At 35.9% G+C, this 22,149-nt stretch overlaps 1 protein-coding gene across 1 annotated transcript; it reads right to left on the bottom strand.

Moving 5' to 3' along the window:
- Positions 1-1,152: 1,152 nt before the first annotated feature.
- LOC104523734 (teneurin-3) lies at positions 1,153-16,302 on the bottom strand (the record flags this gene model as incomplete). The annotated part of the gene is made up of 2 exons (XM_010166416.1): positions 16,071-16,302; positions 1,153-1,431 (listed from the first exon to the last, which is right to left on the bottom strand). Coding segments are annotated over exons 1-2 (511 nt in total), but the record flags the coding sequence as incomplete, so codon positions are not given.
- Between the last annotated feature and the right edge of the window lie 5,847 nt (positions 16,303-22,149).

The following is a 22,149-nucleotide window of genomic DNA, read 5'->3' as shown; positions in this document are numbered from 1 at the left end:
TTTGGTTTTGTCTTCTCAAACTTAAGTTAAAACAGAAAATATGTAGGACTAAACATTATTACTTGTAGTTTAAAAGAAAAGTGCATTTTTTTTTAAAGGATTACCATACATACACACCTACATTGCTGCTTCCCATAATGTGTTACAGTTATTGCCAGAGGATAGAAAAAAAAATTGCTTTGACTTCTGTATAGCTGAGCAGACAGGTTTATTAAATTAATAAAATGGACTGTAGCCATGCAGGCAACAGCCATCACTCTAATTTTCACTTTTACTCATTTTTCTTTATTCCTCTTTTGAATTTGTCATATAGGAAGCCATGTAATAGAACAATCATTTTAATTCTAGTAGAGCTGAAAATCTTCTGCAAATAAAAAGAAGTTAAAAATAAAATGTTTTCTATCATTTGTGCATTTAGCATTTAACACAACATTAGGTTCTGTCCATAACCTCAAGTGAAGGTTAAAAAAAAAAAAAATATTGAAAAGCTTTAAAAATGAATCAGTTAATTGTTTAAAATATTTTCATTTAAACACTAAACCTTAACATACAATGGTCATACCCACCATCCTACAAAGCTGCTGTTCAGATTTCTTTTGCAGATTTTAATTGCACAGTAATCCAGTCCCCCAGGCACATCAAAGGCCATATATCCCTTTTCACCACAATCCCAATTGCTCTCATCGACTAGGAAGTTTAAAGCACAACCAAATTTGTTTTCCAGTCACATGAACCCCGTTAATAAGCTATTCTTTGCATTCATTTATCCATTCTAAGACTCTGCAACTTATCCAGGATGTCTTGAAGAAGAGTTTACAATGAAACCTTTGAGTGCAAGCTGGCCTTGGGGATCAACTTTATCACTATTTACTTAGCTGTTCCCCAAAGGGTAACAGGTGACATGGCCTGAGATAAAGAAGAGCTAATCTTTTCTGTGATTAAACTCTTCCAAAATTACAGCTAAAGCATCACACCCAAATCTTGCATTAGTTAGGACTGATACTGAATATTGACTTTTGTGGGAGTAAGAGGAAAAAAATGAATAGGTAAATAATTCAAGGCCATTCCTTTAATGATTTAAAATTATTGAGCGTCAACCAAAATGGCAAATAAAACATTGGCTTATATATGTGCGTATGCATAAGAACTTACCATTTTCACTGTCGGACTTGTTTTCATGTTCGGTATCAGTCAGAGTGAGGGCTGAGTTGGAACGGCTCGACAGACAGGAACTGCGCCCTGATTTGACCCCCCTGCCCCAAAGTCTCATGGCATGCTCTGGAGACATCACTCCTTCATTTTCAGTATCAGCATCTGACCCTGCACTGATAGAGTAACCTCTGTGGGGGAGCCCCATTTCCGCACAAAATGCCAGTCCTCGACGAGTTGCTGGTTCACAAACTCCTAACTGCCTTAGGGTAAAATTCTGTCCTGATTAGGGGAAAAAAAGATAACAAAAGGTGAGAAATTTTTTTTTGTTTTAATTTTTTATTTTTAAAGACCCTAAAAGTAAAAACTCTTCATGTGTATAATTGTCTCAGGTATCACACAAGATGTTTTGTCAAAACTCTGCATGTATTACAATCAAGTGGATTCTTTTGTCTCCAGCTCTCTGCAGTACCCCTTTTAATTCATAGTACACCTTGGCACTGTTTTGTCAACTGCTTAAACACAGCAAAAGTTCTCCTGGGCAGGAAAGAAACATAACAGAACCTGAAAACTAAGAAAAGCCAATTCAATGATTAGAATCAAATGAAGAGATTAAAAATAAATGACAATTATTTTTTTTTTGGTAATTTTTCAAAGTATGTCAGGATTTTCTTTTTCTTTTTCTTTTTTTTTTTTTCTCCTGGTTAGAGGGCAAAGCACAGATGTCACCTAATGTAGCAATGGGAAAACTAAATGGGAACCATACTCACTTGGTCGTTATTGTATCTTTCTGCCCTACTTTAATATACAAATATAAACAAACAGAACATGGCTACCCATTACCAGCAAGGACCACAGTTAAGTTGTTATTTTTCATGTCTCCATATTTTGAGAAATATTTTAGGCTTTTACTGCTGAAGCAGAGTCTGTGCATTTTAAACAGACTTTTAGCCTCTGTTTTGGGGCAGAGCAAGAGACATAAGTGAATCCCAAATGACTGTATCAATAAATTAGGTGCAATAAACTCTGACACTTCAATAACTTAAAGCATCTAAATTATGCGACACTCAAAAATGACTGCCTTTTTAATGGCTGTGTCTTCATCTTACTTTTATGTCTATAGATTTAAGCCATTTTATGATATACAGACACTTGGCAAGCTCATTTGCATGCCTATACACATAATGCTTTTCCACCCTAGCCCACAGTTATATCATAGCTCTGGGAACAAATCAGAACACACATTCAATTTTTGAATCTGACAGGCATGCTAATTTCTCCAAAATTAGTCATTTAACATAAAAATACATTAGTAAGATAATTAAAGCTTATAATACAACAAGAACAGAATCAGAAAGCAATAGTATTACAGAAGTGTGTATATAGAAGTGTAAATAATTCCTGAAACATTAAGAGTTAATGCCCTGGTCATTGACTTGTTTTAAAGTGAGGCAGTTAATTATTTTGTTGCTGCAGTCATATGAAGTTGTTGCTTTGCAACAACATGTAAGTTTCTTTGCAGTGAGAACCATAAACGAATTCTGACAATGACTTTCATAAATAATGAAAATCAGTTACTACAATTAGGTGCAAATCAAACTGTATTTATGATGCAGCTGTGAATAAATATTTGAACAAAAATACAGCTGGGGAGGTAAGTATAAAAGGAGTAAGCATATCAATGACTACATCTGAACAGTGTGAAGAGTATAAGAACAGGGAATTACCATGCACACTGACAGTATCTTGTAATTTTCTAAAGCCATCACACCAGGTGAATTTTCAGGTTTTGTGAGAGTTGAAACTAATCAGAGAAGCAAACAGGCCAAACAAACCACCCAGTAGTAATAGGGTCAGAGTTGAAAGTAGTAAAGTGTCTAAAATGCTTATTATTTGGCATTTCGGTAAATATACACTAAGAGTGACAGTCTAGAACAGGTTTTATGTGTTTGGTACGTTATTCCATGAATCTACATTTTCAAAGTCACCTAAAGTCAGAATCAAATACAGGAGAAGCCTATGTCCATGTGTGTATGTATACAGGTGTACCTACACACACATGAAGCATTTGAGGTGTATGCACAGTTGTACATGCAGCATCTTATTGGTTCTAAGAACAGGGAAGCAAAATGGAAAGAAGTATTTTTGACCGAAGACAAGGTTACTTCAGTCAGTAACAAAATTGCTGTTGATTCCAACGCTACAAACATGTTACGCCTCTGGTCCCTGTAACCTCACAGCACTGAGATCTGGAGGTGAGGAAGGCCACGGACAGACACAGTTAGACAAGCTGCAGTGGGCAAGCATCCTGAGCATCCTGCATCATGCAGCCCTGTGCTTCCCCCACTGCAAGAAGGACCGCTTCGTACTCAGAGAATCACTCAGGGATACATCCATGCAGACACATCAATTTGAAGAGCCTACTCCCCTACACACCTTCCCCCCCCCCCCCCTTAAAGCAAACTATAATTTTTAAAAGAAACTACTTGGGGCATTATATAACATCCTCCATGATCACTCTCCAGGAGACTCGGTCTCAGGCACAACATACCACCTACGATCTATTAACAGATTTACTTTAAATTTACAACAGCCTATTTGCATGTAAAATATATTTTTTCTTTTTTGTCCTGCTTATGAATGGTAAGAAAACAAAAATGGCACATCACAGGGCAAAAACATAAAAGGGGCCAGGTTTGTATATTGCTCTCATCATATTCAAAATATTAGAGCTTTTTACTACACTACGAAATTCTACAGCATAGCCCAGAAATGTTGTAACAGCTTTAGAAACATCAGACTAAATCATCTTCTGAATTAAAGCTTTCCTAAGAGCTTTAGTAAGAGGATTGTACTCCATGTAAGTTGCCTACACAAATGAAAAAAAAAACAACAAAACTATCCAACTCCAAAAAAACCAAAAAAACCAAAAAAAAGCTGAACAATATAAAACCCAAAGCAAAAAGCTGACATGGAAAAATAGGTATTTGCGAAGGAATTTATATCCCAAAGGATACAAATGCATATATGATTTTAAAATATTTTACATCATCTTAAGATTCCTGAACAATGAAAACAAGAAGTCTTTCAGATCTAGGGGAAGCTGAACATGGCTGGGACACAGACCTAGTGGGCAGCAGAACAGCTGGGGGCTTTTACACCTGATAATGAAAAATACTATGGAATAAAAATAAAAATTGAAAAGGAGGTTGTAGGAGCCCAGTAGAAATAAGAGTATTAAGAGAGGATGTTCTCCTTCTTACAATTCTTAGAGTTTCTAATTAACCTTTCCAGAATGACTGCAATGTGAGGGATTTAATCGTTACTTTCTTACACTATACACACATTTGCAATTTCTCCCACTGACAGTTAGTGCCTCAACAGTTCATAAAGACTTAAAAACAACGTGGTGATTATAATGAACTAATTCCTGAGAAGAAAATGTTGATAAAGAATAAACAGATAGGCATAATGCTTCGTGGTTTTTTTTCCCTTTCCTTTTAAAAACTATGAAGTGTAAAACAAAAAAAATTAGACACAACATTTTCAAGGAGACTTGTTCTGGAGACATCTTTGGTGGTTTTGGACTATTTGGGATGATGTATCATGAAGTTATATTTTAAAAACTGACAACAATGCTGTTTACTACTACTCTATCATTAGATACTGCATTTCGCTTGGCTAGGAATATCAGTTTATAGGTAATATAAGGAATGCAGACACCCTCCACTTGTGCAGACAAGAACAAAATTAATGTAACAACTCTAAAATAACTTTCAGGAGCTTCTGCAGCAATCACTGTTAAAAACAGCATTTGCCAACAGTAACTATACACATCTGTTCTGTTGCAACCATTTTCTGTGTAAGCGATGATCTACGTATGATTGCTGTACCTCCTTACTACTTTAGTCAAACACATACAAAAACGTATACCAACATAATTTTAATATCTATATGTTAATATAGATATATAATTATAATTTTTAAAGAGAATTTGAGTGTGTATGTGCCAGTATGTATTTGAGTGTGTGAGTGCCAGAATCGCACAGGTTATATTGTCTAGAAATGTAAATTATTTTTTTTAATTCAATCAAACACTGCATATAAGCAAGCTTGATGTATGCAGGAATTATGTATTATTTTAGAAAGTAAGAAGTTCACAGCTTGAATGCAATAGAAACCTGCTGCACTTGTGCTATATTTGTTTCCCTGGCCTAAATTGGAGGAGTTATTAAACATCCATGATAACCTAAGTTTCAAGTTGGAAATGTTACCTGTGGAAATAGCTGTTTGAAGAGGACTACTAAACAAAACAAAAGGCCCCATGGTTCTTCAGTTGCCAGTCCTTGCTCTAATTTGGATCTATATTGAGTTATTCTCTTAAAAACCATAAGGGGAAAGGAACAAACAGAAGGAATGAACAAAAAATATCAAACAGAGAATTTGTCAGCATCTCCAGACATCAGCACTTTCCTTAGTTATTCATTAACCAGTGATAATTCTACAAGTTAGGTTTTAGCAACAATAGACTACCTTGTAAAAGAGGGAAAGGAAAAAAAAATAAATCTGAGAAGCCTCCAAAGCACCTGCCTAGTCAATATAAAAATATACCCACACCTCTGCCTTTTAAACTAGAGGAATTATAGCTTGAGTGCCTTTGCTGACTTTGGTTTTGTCGTAAGAGGATAGACAAAAGGCAGAGGTCCCAAATCCATGCAAGCCCATACTCCAAATTCTGTTTAGCTTGGCTCTTGCTTAAGTTTCTGATGAAGTTTCATGCCATGTCTGCTGTCTCTGCATCCATCATTACTTGCCAGTCCCCTTTCTAATTTATTCTTCCTTTGTATCTTGCCTTCTTTTGTCTGCCTCTAACACCTTCATGCCATTCAAAAATGAAGTCCATTTCCCCTATAATCACTCTGTGATAACACATGACAAAAATACTTATAGTAACTTCAAAAAATTGTGGAACAACTGAAGCTATACAGATGCAAAACAATGATCATCATCTCCCTTACATTTCCTCCATTCCCTACTTAATCCTGTTTAGTTTGTTTGGGTTTTTTTAATTCAAAGAAGTCTTATTTATTTCAAAAGTAAATGAGGAAAAGTATTTTTCTCAGGTTTTTATTTTCTGTCTGCAGACTACTGCATGAAAACATGTCCTCATAATACAAGGCTTATCATACAAGTTTATTGTATGAGCAGCACTGATGTCAAAGTGTTACTGCAAAGATTGTGCTGTTTTCTGCTATTTTGATACAGAAAAGTACTTCTTTCCTTTTGTATCTATGTTTAGACACTGTATAGTGAGCATATTTTTCCTATTTGAAGCTCCTTACCTCGAGCTTATTCTCAATACATCTGGAAAACTTTCTGTAGAGCAGAAGCCAGCACACAGCTGCACCACATCTTTGAAATGCTTCATCATTTCTGTACAACCAAGAGTTCAAGACTACTGACCTGATTCAGCAGTACCTTGCCTTCCTAACGCATGCACGTGACAACTATGAAGGAATAGCTCTGCTAACTGCAAGTTGGCTGGCCTGTTCACTTTACTAATTCCTGAAAAATAGAGAGTTGTATTATGTGGTAGTCAAAGATGGAAAAAGGAGCTTCTTTGTATATAACATTAGTCAGAAAAAACTGTCCTTTCTGTTCTCAGGGCACTAGCTAGTCACTACAGGACCACTGAGAACGTGAGGTAGATGTCATCTTCCTAGATGAACAAAGCAGAGCTGGATTGGTTTAGCAAGAATTCCACACAAACCTATGGGATCTTAAACATCATCTACTTTCAAGTGTCTATTTTAGATGGTTTCTTAAGGAAAATTATGTAACTTCTTTGTAAATAAAATATTATTTGTTTTCCATTTATTGAGGTAAATATGGTGTGGCACACTTACAAAGGTGGTCATTTGGAAGAAATGTCTTAGAGGAAGGACATAGAATTGGAATTAAATGTACAGCAGGATAACAAATTTTCTGGAAATGAAAGGACAAGGATTTTTAAAAAGAAAATAGCAAAACAGAGGCCTTGGATGCTCTATAAAACTTTTATAAGAAGTGTACAAATGCTGTCTCCAGAAGTCAGAATGTCAGGTGGGTAGAATACAATTACACAAAAGACAGAATGAGTAATAGATGTGACACCATCCATTCTGTCACACAAACTTCACAATATATTTAGTAAAAAGGAGTTTTTGAAAGCTGTACTTGCAAAGTTTTATTTGCGAAGATTCAAGAAATCACAGCAAAGACTGACAAGTAACGAGCTTTGCCTATGTTAACATTTTTTCTTTCTGATTTGGCATAGTATTTTATTGTTATTACTTCAGCCCGATTCTCTTCTGTTTTTTAAAATAATCTGTGAAATTTAAACCATCCTAATCCACTGTATCACATTTTCCTCCTGTTTTTAATTCCTATGTTTTTCTCTTCACTCCTCACAGCCTTCTTCCTTGTCACCTCTTAATCTCCATTTCTTGACCTTTCTTCTCTATTCACTTTTCCATCTTAACCTCTTTTTCTTGTCATTATCTGATTTAGAGTGGAGCTGTAAGATTCATACAAACAGTTGCTTCTCTTAACATATCCAGTAAACTACATAACAAAGAGCATTAAATTATACTAAATCTTAGCAACTGTGCATATAATTTTCAAGTGCTCGTTATTCTGATCAAACATTAATGACACGTTCTCCCATTCTTTATGGGCTTTCAAAAGTGTGTGGGGAGCTACGTCATGGTCTGAGTGACTTCTGAAAGAGTCAGTGCCAGATACCGTGATTCCTCTGAGCTGTGCTTACTGTGCCACTCTTGATAGAAGAGCTTTATGTAAGACTCAAAGCCTGAGTCAATTCTACAAAGAAAACTCCCCACAGTTATCGTTTTGTGGGAAATAAAGTATTTCAAACCTGATATTTATACCAGTCATGTATTTTTACTAGCATTAAACTACAGAATCACAAGGAGACATTGATTGAAATGCTAGCCTGGGAAAGTTTTTATTTTAAGAAATAGAGCAGAATCAATGCAAATGAAACACAGCACCTTCCTGCCACTGGTTTTCCAAATCCTGGTTCAAACATGCAGACTCTTCTGTGCAGCATGGGAGACCCATAATTTTATTCCCTGTTAGGCTTGAGGGTGGCAGGGGATCCTCAGTATTAATCCACAGACCAGAACATAAGAAGCATTTCTTAATCCAGTATAAGGATAAAGGACTGTTCATCAAGCCTTCTGAAGTTACTGCAGAGTAAGATTAAAGTCAGCTGAAGATGACTTCACAATTACACAATTCAAAGCTTCAAGCTACAGCATCAGCAATCATGTTCTAGTAAATGAACTAATAATTTAAACATTATGGTTCCAAATTTGGGGATTTTATATAAAAATCTGGGTTTATGACTATGATTACATAATATACAAACTAAATTAAGAGAAATTAACACAGTTGTCCAGATCATGGTCTGCAAGGGGAGAAAAAAAAAAAAAAAAAAAAGAAAGAAAAAAAAAAGGGGGAGGGGGTTTCTGTGGATTTAAAAAAGAAAAACCACTCCATGAGTAGCAAGGAACACAAAGTCTTGATCATGACCAGAATGACAGTACAGATATTTTAGGTTTCTATCTTAATCTTTCGATCCTGGGACCAAATCATCAACATCTCAGCATCCATTTATTACAAAATACAAATAAAGCCTAAATTTGATAGATGTGAAGCAAATATGACCCAAGGGTAAGCAATGTAGAGATGATGGATATATAGTCTGTAAAGAGCCTACAACCACAGATCTGACAGATATGAACTGTCACATTAAGGTCAGTACAATGCTAATGACATGACATATGACTTGAAATGGGGAAAGAAGGTGAGGAGGAAGGATGCAGCATGAAAAGAAGCATGCAAAACAGAGCTCAGGCTCACTGCTATTCCTCCATATGGGGAGGAGAGAAAACTGTCATTATTTCTCTCTCTCCACGAGGGAAAGGCATATTTGCCATCACAAGTGAGCAGATAGACCCACATGTCTCACAGCATGGTAGGAAACTTGATTAGTTCAACAGGCTCTGAACTGGTAGAAAGAAAATACCCAACATACCTATTCAGAGTATCCTATACATTTCTATTTGTAGGATTTCATAAACAAATACCCCACATGCACAGGAATCAGCTCTGCAATGCATGGACAGAATGAGGTGCTCAGACCATTGCTGTACGTAAGTGCAAGGAAAAAACCAGAGAATACAGACATTTCTGCAGAAACAAAAACCTTTTTTACTCCCTCACTCACACTTCCCATCACATCCCCTGCAAATGGGTTTCCATTCTTTAAAACACCATAATAAATGTAGCATAGCATTGTCTTAATTTAGATTTTCTAGCAGAATGTCCATCATGCTGAAGACAAGAAAGGATTTATGACTCTGTCATACTTATGGTACTGCAAAGCAAAAAAAGTAAGACACAACAATTGAGGCAAACGTGTTGCCTTGGCTCTGCCATTTCCTCTTTTGGCTTCAATAAGCTTGGTAATACTGAGTACTAGCTCTCAAGCCAGTAAATTGTGACATTTTACAAACTAATTTCAGAAAGTATCAAGGAACTTTCTGAGGAATTATTCCTACTTTACATCTCTGCCTCGCTTTCTGCGTTTATTTGCCAGTGATGACATAAGCAATCACTCACAGTTTGGCCTACAGCCCTAAGCACTAAATCAACGGATGGGACAGACCTGACTCTTCAGCCTCCTTCATTCCTCTCCATATCCCACCTCTAGCTGCACACTTTTCCAGCTTTATTCTCTCCATAGATGTTAACACACTGAAGTCATCTTTCATAGCCATGCGTATGATCCATTGATCTCCCCAGCCCTCACTTTAGTTTTTATTATGAACAGGAGCAGCACACACATCTCAGTATATGAGCTATGGAAAGATGTAACAGGAATTACAGACTCTCTACAGTACCTTCCTTTCCATGAGGCCAAAAGTCCTTGTGAAGGCCCCTTACTCACCTTATAAATCCTTAATCATTATGATCAAGAACTTAATTCTCTTATTTTGCAACTGGACTAATCAAAGACAAGGTTTTTACTCTGTGGACCAAGGCTGTGTAGAAATACCTGATCAAGCAGTCTACTGCCAATAACCAAGGTTGATTTTTCCCTGGAGATTCATGATTGCCCTTTGTCTCCAGATTCGTAGCTCATCTACAGACCATGACCCACAAGGGGCCAATTTCAAGTAGATGAATACCTTAAAGCAAGTGTGTGTATCACTGAGCTTGAGCTAAATATACTCCCAATCAAATAAAAGTGAAATGTTTTTCTTACTACCACTCCGTAGCTAATAGAATAACTTTAAAAGTCAACAGATCCTTATCACCTGGAACCTGAAAACCAATTAACTTCTTATTGTTGCTTTAAGAAGTAACTAGCATAGCAAAGAAAGATGATAATATTACTTAGCACTTACAGCGCTTTTCATCTTCAAAGCATTTTGCAAACATAAACTAATTAATCTTCCCAACACGCCTGTGAGGTGGGTAAGTGTTATTATTCCTGTATTACAGAGGGAAAAAAACCACCTCTGGCAGAAGGTTATGTGCTTAGCTCAAGGCCACAAAATTATCCAGAACATACTGGCACTGGATGCTGCTGACAGAAATTACCTACTCAAATCGAGCAGATCACAGAATCACAGAATACTGCAGGTGGCCATGTTTTTGCATAACAATAAAGTATCTGTCACAATGACAACCAGAACACTTCTTGCTTCTTGCACTGCAGCCAGGAACATAAAACACTTAATTCTAATATCTGCCTCAGATTGAGAGACAGCACTCGCCATGTCACTGAATGGTGATTAATTTGCTTCTCGGGAGATCACAGAGTCACTTATATATCATTTAATTTTCTTGTAAATAATCTGCAAAGCAGATTGATTCAGTTCTATTGAGAATCACTTGCCTACTCAATAGTAAAAATCAGCTCATCAATAAGGCATAGGTAGTGGAAGGTCAAAAATGGTCTTACATACCCATCCTTCCACTGCTTTAGATAGGTAAGTTTAAAGTACTCAAGCTTTAGGTTTAAAAACATGACCATTTAAATCCTTTAATCCTACAGTTGAAATTTAAAGTGACTAAAAAGATTAATAATTTTGCTATCCAAATAACTAATTTTCAGCAGCTAGCATTTAAAAGCAATAGACTTTGGAGTCATATTACATTAAGATAAAAGTTGCTATTAACGTTTCAGGTTTCTAAAGTCTTAAAAATGTATCCCTAGCAGTGTTTAGTATCTTAAATAATAAAATAAAATTGTTGAAGCATATATATCACTATTTCAGGAACCTCTTTCACTGAATGGTGAGATTTTTCTAGCACCTAAATCTAATTGTCATGGGAGGGGCAGCTGAATGATAGCTATGCTACATCTACACAGGGTAACGCACTGTATGCACTTGCTTTTCAGCAACCTAGTATCAGTGATCCAGCGTATTGTGAAGGAACAAGATTATTTTTCACTGCTTGTTTAGTAAGTTCAACCCCTCTTTCTGCAACTCCAAGGAGTTATTAGGGCATTTAATCTAATTTAGGCACTTAAGTATTCCGGAAGAGTAAAGGTACAAAACCATACATACAAGTACTTTCTCCTGCAAAACCGAAAGGAGTAGCAAGAAAATAAATTGATATTGAGGCTTGGCTGACAATGAATTGTTCTGATTGATAAACATGGTGAACTCAGTCTCACTGCCAACTAGAAAGACCAAACAACATTACCTGCATGTTAAACCATAGCTGAGTCAAGTTTTCAAAAAGCAAATATTTAACAAAACCTACTCTACCTCATTGGTTCTTTTTCAAAAGGTGTTCTGCAAAAGGTGTTCTGCAGCTCAGCTTTTCAATTCACATGGCTCACAAACAGTGCTGCAATTATTTTGTATGAAAACACGAACACACAAATCTGCAGCGCGTGCTGCTACCTACGCTCGTGGGTCAGCTTCTCACTCCTGTACAAAAACTCACTGATGTCATATGTGGATCACTCTACAGGATCACTATACTGTTCTGTTACAACAAAATTCTTTAAAATGGAACAATGACTCCTTAAGAGGTATTGCATATTTCTCTCTTCCCTTTAACATGTATCTGACAGTAAATAAAATACAGTTTTTGCATGCCTGTATTTTTCTTACTAAATTAATGTACCTGTATAAAAAGTTTCTCAGGTCTTTTGAGTCCAAGTTTGATTCATTATCTCCTTTTTTTCCAAATGCAATTTTAAAAACGCTACTTACTTTCTACATTTCTACAATCCTTCCCTCCCACTCCTTAGTCATGCCAGACTCATATTTCTGCATAGCATTCTCCTACGTACATCATATCACTTCACACAGCAGTTCACTTTCGTAAACACAGGAATTTCTCTCTGTACAATAGAGCAATTCAAATTCATATAGTCAGTTTTAATCCTAAATTCAGCAAGTTACTTGGGCATATTCCAAAATACAAGCATTTAGGCTGCTGAATTCACTTAGAGAAGTTGTACATTTAAACCAGGCTGCTCATTATAGTTCAATACTTCGAAGCATAAGAAAATAGGTGTCTTCTTCCTCCCTAACATATAAACAACAAACAATCATATCATCTCACCTTGGAAAGTAAATAGTCTTTCATGGTGCTTCATCTATTGTCAAGGATGAGATTAGGTATCTTCTCAAACATGCAATATAAAATTGAGTATCTAGCTTAAATATACTTCTAAAGAAAAAAGTTCATCACCTTAATTTACATGTCTAGGCACTGAGTTTAATTATTCACAGGCTTACCACTTTTTTTTTTTTTAATCTTATGTGGGGATTAACAACAAAGGAAAAATAAATAACTAAATTAGAAGTTCTAAAAATGGTAGGCTATCCTCATCTAAAGAGTTCAAAACCAAAACCAGTCTTGCAACAGATGAAGAAGCTTGAGAAGAAGGGAAGGAGATCACAGTAGATCTTATCTCTCATTGATGTTAACTGAAAGCACGTTGCCTAGATGAAGTTAAAATTTCCTAAACAAGCACACCTGCTTTTCCAGTCTTGTCAGGTGGGTTTCAAAATTAACAAATTAATCCCAGCTATACAATAATTTTATGTTCAAATATTTTACTATATGTTTTAAATGTTGTTTTCAGAATTACAATGAAAGTCTTATGCGTTTTTAAGTTCTTATTTCTATTTACGCAATTAATCTCAAGCAACAGAAATTCAACAGATGAGGAAAAAGATTCTGTGACTGGAACTGACAATTGGAGAACTTCCTCTCCACAAGGAAAGACCACCTGGGATAAAGCTACCACTGAACAGGGCACACTGATCTCCTAAGGCACCATCCCTTTCTGAATTGCTATTGTGGGATTTTGGGAAGCAGAAAGCACAAAGACATGTACTGAGACAACTCAGGAAGAAGAGGTGGGAAAGTTTTGATCCATTACCGGAAAGCTTTGAAGGGCTTTAACCCAAAATTTCATCCATAAAAAACATACTGACATTTTTAAGTTGTGTCACGTTTGAGAGACTCGAGAAACTAATGTAACTGCTCCAGTAGTTTTCCAGCAGACACTGAAAATTTGATATTGTTATTTTACACAGTCTAGGCAAAAAAAAATGAAACACTGGTCATGATTAATTTTTTAACTTAACTTCCAACTAAATGTATTTATTAAAACTTGCTTTTTTTGCTTAAAGATTTTATTACCTTTTGATTTAGCAGGCTAGAATGTAATTAGACTGTCAAAGCCACATATATGCACTCTATTTCTAGACAGAGGGGGAAAAACGGAAGGGTGGTTTATATATTATCTAAAAAACATTGGGACGACCTTGAACACCTTTTCCACAAAATGCTTCCCACGCCAGAAGCAGTAAAGTCTCTCAGTCAAAGATGAATCAAAGGAACACACTATCTAAGACTGCAAAACAAGCCCTTTATAACCTGACCCCATCAAACCTGCAGGTAGTCCCTAAAGGTGCTAAACCAGCATGCATTACAGGAAGCCAATAAACCACACAAAAAGAATTGAAAGGACAATGAGGAAAATCAAATGGACACTGATGACAGTGCTGAGATCACTGAAAGGTGAAGATGACACTACACATCCCAGACTGTCAGACTGCCATTTTAGGCCTATAGACGTGTAATCTATTCCATACTGGGCAGTAAGTATTAGCTAAATATTATGTACTTTTATGAAGAAAATTAAGAGGGGAAAAAACCCCAAGCCCCAGCGCACCATCTTATGACATGCTGGACTACATAACTTCTTCCATTTCATTACTGCTATTTAAAAAGAATAGTACTCTATTTGGGCAGTACTATGTGAATTCATTAAATAAATGGTGCCTATTTTGATATAATTTTGTCATTAGTACTAAAAGAGTGTTTACAGTACAGGACTTAAAAAACTTCCTCTTGATTTTGCCTTATCAAAGTAATGAGATCGAGGTGACCAGTGATTTAAAAACTAGGAAGTAGTGATGACCTGAAGTTTCAACACATCACAGAAACCAAAAATACACAGCTGAAAGCAGGTAAAGTACAGTACCAGCAAGCCTCAGTTACATGAGTCTAAGAGAAATATTTTTATTTCCCTTGCAAACATTTGTAGGCAAAAAAAGTCAACACCATCTGCCCAGCTCTAATTCTAATGTAAAGTTATTCTACTTGGAACAAAGGAATACCACTGATGGGGAAAATATTTTTAAACATTTCTAAAATTAAAACTTAGGACTTCCTCACGAGGAAGAAACTTTATTTTTCTACCCCTAAATTTATTCTTGTTTCCTCATAAAAGAGAAGATAGCTTTATACAGAAGACTGAGGTGTAAGTACACACAGCTCTTGGCCTAGCTTTATCCTTTTAGATAGCTGAGCTGCAGTACTCCACACATTTCATAACTTTTTTTCCCCTCCTTATATTAAGTAGTTTAGTTGTGGAAATGTAGAAATGCCAATGCCAGAGACTGTAATTCTGAATCCAAAAATGATGTGTAAGCGCTTAACCGTAACTGGAGCCAAGTGCAATCTCCCAGAATCACTGAGGTCCAAAGGGACCTCTTGAAATCATCTAGTCCAAACCCTCTGCTCAAGTACGGTCAGCTACAGCAAGCTGCCCAGGTTTTGAGCATCTATCCAGTCAAGTTTTGAGCATCTCCATGGATATTTAGATCTCTCACGTCTCTCCAGGCCTGGACTCAGAAACACAACAGTGAGCTCAAGCAACCTGTTAGCATCTGGTTAGATATCCTCTAAAAAATTCTTTCCTGAGAAATCCAAATGCATTAATTGTGAACTCATTTACCTTACTCACTGTACAGTGCTCTGTTACTGCCCTTGCAAGCTAAAAGATAAAGGCATGGAGCTAATGCAGTATTTGTATGCTCATCCACATATACTATGTTTCCCCAAATCTGTTTGTAATGCTTGGCCTTCCTGGAACAATTGTATTTGTTTATTTTTGATTCATTTTGAAACTATTTACATTTTAGGCATACTGGAGTGGCAAACTTTTGGGCAATTTGTTAATGAGTTGAATTTATGCTGGGGGTCTAGCTTTTAAACTGTAAGGCCTGAATACTTCACACTTCACACATTGCACACTTGAGTCTGCAATGCTGTCATTTACCCATTGCCCAACGTGGGCTGTTTACTTAACTTCCCGGTGCATCATATATAATTTATTTCAAAGATGGTACACAATGCTTTCCTATCTTCGTAAACCATTTAAAGAGATGCAAGTGAAGTGTACTTTGTGTGTACAGTATTACTAAAATTGATGAAACTGGTGTAACAACATACTCTTCCTGCAGCAAGAATGCCTTGTTACTTGGTACTAATGAATTACACAGTCTGAATTAAAACATCTTGCCTACCTTGTCTGGTATACTCATCTGCTTCTCTGTGGACCAAGTCTTTTACCCGGTTTCCATACAGCAACCTAGAGGAATCATGATCAAAAGCTTTCAAGGTCTCACTGGAGCTGTAAGACTTCTGCGTAGGCACTCTGCACTCCTCATTTTCTGCGGAAGAATTCGTATAGCGCCGTTCCTTGTCCCGTCTGCTCTTTGTCAGGGAGCAATAAGGCCTACGTTCCTTCACATCCATACTTCATTCCTTCTCTGTGCACATCAGTCCAGCTTACTTGGAAGTCTTCTCTACATCCAGCTTACATTCACCTATAAGAAAATTAGAAAGACTGGTGTGTTACAATGTTCTCTAATTGCTGTGATTGCTTCCTAACTGTCTGGCAGAGAAAGATAGATCTGATGAAGGACAGGTGAGATGCACTTTTGCAAGATTCCATGAAAGCACTACCTACCCTGACCAAAACAATTAGCTAAGAAATTCTTGTGAACAACACCACAATACTTCTCAACTTTATACAACAGATTAGAAGATCAAAAGCAGACTGAGAATTGGACAGGAAAAAAGTAGCTTTTCAGATTTAAGAATGTGTTCCTTGCCTAAAGTCTATCTGTAGGTAAGTTGTTTTCTCTTTTTCTGAGGAAGATGTATGCTTTAATGGCAAGTCTGACTTCTTTCTGCTTGTCAGAAACTTCTGGTTTTTAATGTCTGTTTTTTACAACATTTTACTGTCATTTCTATTCTAAGAAAATTGTTCCCATCAAGAACATACACACATAATTTCACAGCAAGCTACAAAAACACTATAGGTGATACAGAAGAAGACTTCTCCAAGGCAGTATATTCTATATAACTTGTGCTAGAAAGCAAAGAACTATTTGATTTGTAAATGACAGTAGAAATAGTTTTTTCTTTCCTCAAGTTTTCAAAGGAGTATTACAGTAAGCATATTACTGCTATTACTATTTCTTTTTCTTTACTGTTTCATTCCACTTAGTTTTCAAAACAAGGCTTCTCTGTTTCATCTCTTGGGTCCTGCACACAACCAAAATATTTACGTTTCTGACAGAATAAGAAATAGTTTGGAAATTCTGCTTTTGTTTTTTAAAAAGGAGTGCTAAAATGAAGAATATAATTTGTATCTTTAAACAGTTGACAAAACATCTATATGAAGAACAGTTCAGATTATTTTAATACTTTGCAGCTGCACCTGTGAACTGAGGCCTTGATATTTCTTGTTCAATGCCTTATATGTTAAGCTTCCCTCCTTTATCTCAAGGAGAACTTTCTCCTGGGTGCTCCCCTCAATTTTAAGTACTTAAATATCACAACTGATCATGTTACGAAGTATCATCAGTCAAGTCCTTTGTGATGTAGAATTTAAATGACAGTTTACAGCACATATCACAAAGCAACAGCCAACTCCATTTGCACTCTGTTCAGCTAAAACAAGGATGCTTTAGAACTCTTCACCTGTTTCATTTTAAACATTTAATATCAAACAAACTAATTAGTTGTCACTCCTGAAAAGATTTTTAGAGAGTATTTAATTTACTACAGAACTGTAATTCAACTTTGTGAATGGCAGCTGGTATTTTATCATTCTGTTTTGAAACTCTCCAAAAAGCTCCTGCATTTCTTGATCTGTGTAAATCTCAATTTAGACTGAAAGACGAAACTACAAAGTCTTCCCTTAAAACTAACTCTCTTCTTTACTTACTAGATTTTCAAATGTAAAGTGGTTAAAAGAAACTGAAATATTTGTACATGATCATAAAAAACAAAGTTTTATAACAGAATTGTCTATTAAATTTATTACTATTTAGATGTTTGCATGCCCATGTAGCACAACTTTCTAAATTATATGAAACACTCAGATTTTAAAATATTTCATTGACTAATGAATGCAAGTCCTTTCCATGAAAAAACAATTTTCTAGACATTTTATAAACTGTGTTTTATTAACATTAAACTGAATTGTAATCTTCAAAAATTGTTATTAACAGATACACACAGGTATTCGTTGGCAGTGTAAAGACTTCATGTGGAAGCATATCTCCCCTTTCACTGAAGCATTTCAAGACTTTAGAGGGCCACTAATTCCTAATGTCTTTAAATTGTGCCATAGGAAAACTGACATACGCTATTCATCATCAAAGATTAAATAATTTTTTTTTCAAGTTCCCAAGCTCCTTTAGAATGTAAAAAAAAAAAACCAAAACAAAACAAAAACCCAAAACATCCAAACCCTTCTGTGCACAGTCCTTTGTTACTACACCAAGCTAAAATCCTCAGAGATTTAATCTATGCTGTAGCATGAGGAAGTACTGATTTGTTTCCCACAGAAGTCAATGAATTCAATAAAACTTCAAAAGGCAGTTTTCTGGGTTATCTATTGCCTCTCCAGGCAAAGAATGAAAAGGTTAAAAAAATACAAGCTTTTTAATAGCACCATGTTATGGAGACACTTGAACAGTGACTACACTGCCACAATAATGAAGACTGGTGGATTTTTTGTGGGCATTTTTGGAAAAAAAAAAAAATTCTTGTAAGATTTAAGAACCTAATCTTTTTGAATCTGGCATTATGCAAAACACCTGTTTACCTTCAGTAACCTCTAACTTTAAAAATTCATAGTATCTCTCAGCAAATTTTAGGAAACATTTCACATCTTCAGGCTCATGCCTTTGAAATTATTTCATCAGTGAATTAATACACAAATTGGAAAGAAGGAGACAGAATAAAAGCTATCTTAAAGATCTGTATACAAAAAAACATTCCCTACCATGATCAGAACACAAACAGAAAGAGAGAACACAAACATATTTGCAGAATACAGAAACAGATATTAGTGTTAAGATTTAAGGAGTAAGCCAGCAATGACAAGTCAAACAAAGGAAGAGTTGCAGATGGTTTTTATAATCTCGGGACTGTGCAGGACTTGTCCCATCATGAATATTCCCCCCCCATAAAAAACACCCCTCACCCCAAACTCTAGAGAAATATTTACAATTATTGAGATAAGCATTTTAAGAAAAAACCCCAGACTGTCAGTTACTGCATCTGCTCAGCTCCTTTCTTATAAAGATCATTGTAGTTAAAACATGAACAAGTTTTCCCACTCAAATCTTCAGACTGAAATGAACCACTGCTGCATAAATTTGAACAGATTTCATTTTTTCTTCTCCTCTCTTTCCCATAACTTAAAAGCTGCATCCCAGGGGGAGTTACCTGAATGCACTGACTAGCATTCTTTTACTAAGCCTTAGAAGAAGCTCAGATGAAATACTGGTAATGAGTAAAACACAAACTCAAGGGAACACAGCAACTAATTTGACGCATGAACAGTTTTTTTGACAAATCAGATTAAAATTTGAAACCAAATAAAATTAAATTTATTTTGTGACATGTTACAAAAACACATGCCTTCATCTGCAAGTAATTTCTGCCCATATGTCAATATTTATGGTCCATCAAATAGCTTCGCTCCAATTAAATGAAAGAATTTTCACAGAGCAATATTTACAAAGCTATTGAACTACTAACTGGCCCACTCACAAAAGGATGTCAGAACAGCTGTGCTAAATACTGTTACATGTTGTATTACAATGCTAATGTGAAATGGCCTGCATATACTGAAGAAAATCGAAAAAGATTTCACTGGTGCATGCCACTACTTCAGGTTTCTGTCTAATGCTTTCTTAAGTATAAAAACTGAGGATGCTCATCTGTGTCACTGAGCATCGGGATCTCCCGTGACCTTTTCAGTGATCTGTTCAATGTTACAGGCTCATGGCTGGATTAAACAGGAGAGTGTACGCTAATCACCAGACTGACATGTCAGCTCTTATATAGACATGCCCATCCCATTTGTGTACACAGCTTAGCTGATTGCAGCCTCAGTCAGACTGAACTTTCCCAGTGTCACTCCAAATTTTAAAAACAGCTCAAAACGGTAAAGAGGAGATGTCTGGTTTTAAATTAATGCTTACATATTTCTTTTAAACTTAATTTAGAAGGTAAGCAGGAGAACCAGAGAAGCATCTCTTGTACACGACCACAGAGCTCCTTCCCAAACGTGCCAGGTTACTTTGAAGACCTCTGACATCATTATCACATTTAACACAATATTTAATTATCAAGTCAGATAAAGTATGTACAAATAGTAATTAAAATAATTAAACTGTTATCAAAAGTCTTTCTTTTATTCTAAGTGCTGTAGAGAATCTGAGTGTAAATACCAAAACAGAGCACAAAGTATATTCACAGACAAGTGGCGGCGCTGCCGTGGGAGCTGTGATGACTGAAGTCTCAGACTTCTGACTTCAGACAAACCTGACTGAAGCAGCAGCAGCAGTTTTACACTGTATTCAAAAATACTCCAGGACAGCCTTTCAACAGTTCCTCTTAATCACTTATTGCAACATGAAATAAAGTCACTGTAGAGAAAAGGAAAATAAAGTTACTTACCTTTCTACAATAAAAAAGCCTCAACACTAAGCCCTGCACTGCAATACAGGAAAAGGACAGGAGACATAAAATGCAGTATACATTTTAAGTGCCAAGATGTAAACGAAGCTTTAGGGTCATGCTACGGAGTGTTATCTAAAACATCCAGCTACAACTTTAGCAAGCCGGTAGGCCTTTTAATCTGTTACAGAAAATTATTGCATTTCATTCAGCAGCTTCAATTATTGAGTTTTCCAAAGGGTTATCACAGTTTGGTAACAGGATGGCAACGCTGCCCAACATACACCATGCTCCCTTCCCATCTTGCTCTCAGAGAATCTTCTTCCAGCATTAAATCTGGCTCAGTGAACTCTAAACTAACTGAGGAAGAAGTGTAAATACACGTCAATATTTTATGCCCTTTTATATCTAAACAGCTACATAGGCACAAAATACTAAAAAGAAATAAAACACGTTTGTTACCAAAGTAAAGAGATAATTTATAGAAAAGATTATGTCACTGCTGAAGTCAATTTATGGATCTACTGTAGTGTGTATTATATTGTCTTTCAATGTGTATAGCCATTTTAGACATCTCAAAACATACAAAGCAAAAATGGAATTAGTTCTGAGAATAACAAGAGCAATTATTTTAATATAGGCAGTGCTGGAATAGAAAAGGTTTCAAAAATGAGTGGAAACAACTTGCAGAATTTTTTGTTACAGAAGAGCAGTAACAGAGGACAAAATACTGTTTTCTGAATTAAGTCCAAACAAGCCCTCTCCTACTCAGCCTCAAAAAGAAGAAGGAATAGTAAGGAAAGCAGCATGCTGCTCAGAGCAGAGCCCTTCTTCCTTCGTTGAGGTGAGCAGAACTGAGCCAGGGAGAGAACTTACATACTACATACCACAAGCTTCCCGCCCAACAGCTAAATCTAACAATTTAGAGATTCCTAAGAATGACAGCATTCCCAGTTGCATTCAAAAGCCTGCATTATTATTGAATTACTACTATTTTTATTACTAATTACTATTATTATGAATTAAGAATCACTGATCCTTCCATATTGATCCCTTAACAGAAGCACAGTCTGAACATTTGCTGAGATCAGGAACAAATTCCTTTCGTGACAAACTACTACATAAACACAGGCAGCAAAAGAATTGTAATACTTCTGGGAGAAGCAGCAGGCTCAAAATCCTGTCTGAAATAAGAGTAAAGGATTCTATGGGCTGTGAGTCAAGACAGTGCCTATTCTCAGCACGGAAAACAGTTGCTGAAAATAACATCAAAACAGTGCTGCTGAATAGATACATTAATGCAATTGCAATTATTTTAGTTTAATAATAATTTCCTTTTAATCTGTAATTGATTATTAATGTAAATATTAAATTCATTACAATTTGCACTAGGTATAGTACGTGTATGCCTTTGAATAGAAAAAAGTAAAGCAAATTTGGCTGATATATGTAACAAGCAGAATAAAAAGTCTATGTGCAATATGCAGAAATCAAACAGAAATTAAGAAAATCTGTTCACAAATAAATATTCATAATGCACACAACTAATCACCCATAAAACCTATTACAAACAAATACTAAGAAAAACTCAAAAGGCATAAAAGAGTGATGAAATTT

This window comes from Antrostomus carolinensis, unplaced genomic scaffold (assembly GCF_000700745.2).
Source record: "Antrostomus carolinensis isolate BGI_N321 unplaced genomic scaffold, ASM70074v2 scaffold21714, whole genome shotgun sequence".
Taxonomy (NCBI): domain Eukaryota; kingdom Metazoa; phylum Chordata; class Aves; order Caprimulgiformes; family Caprimulgidae; genus Antrostomus; species Antrostomus carolinensis.
Note: the sequence above shows the minus strand (reverse complement) of the source record. Positions and strands in the feature narration are given on the sequence as shown.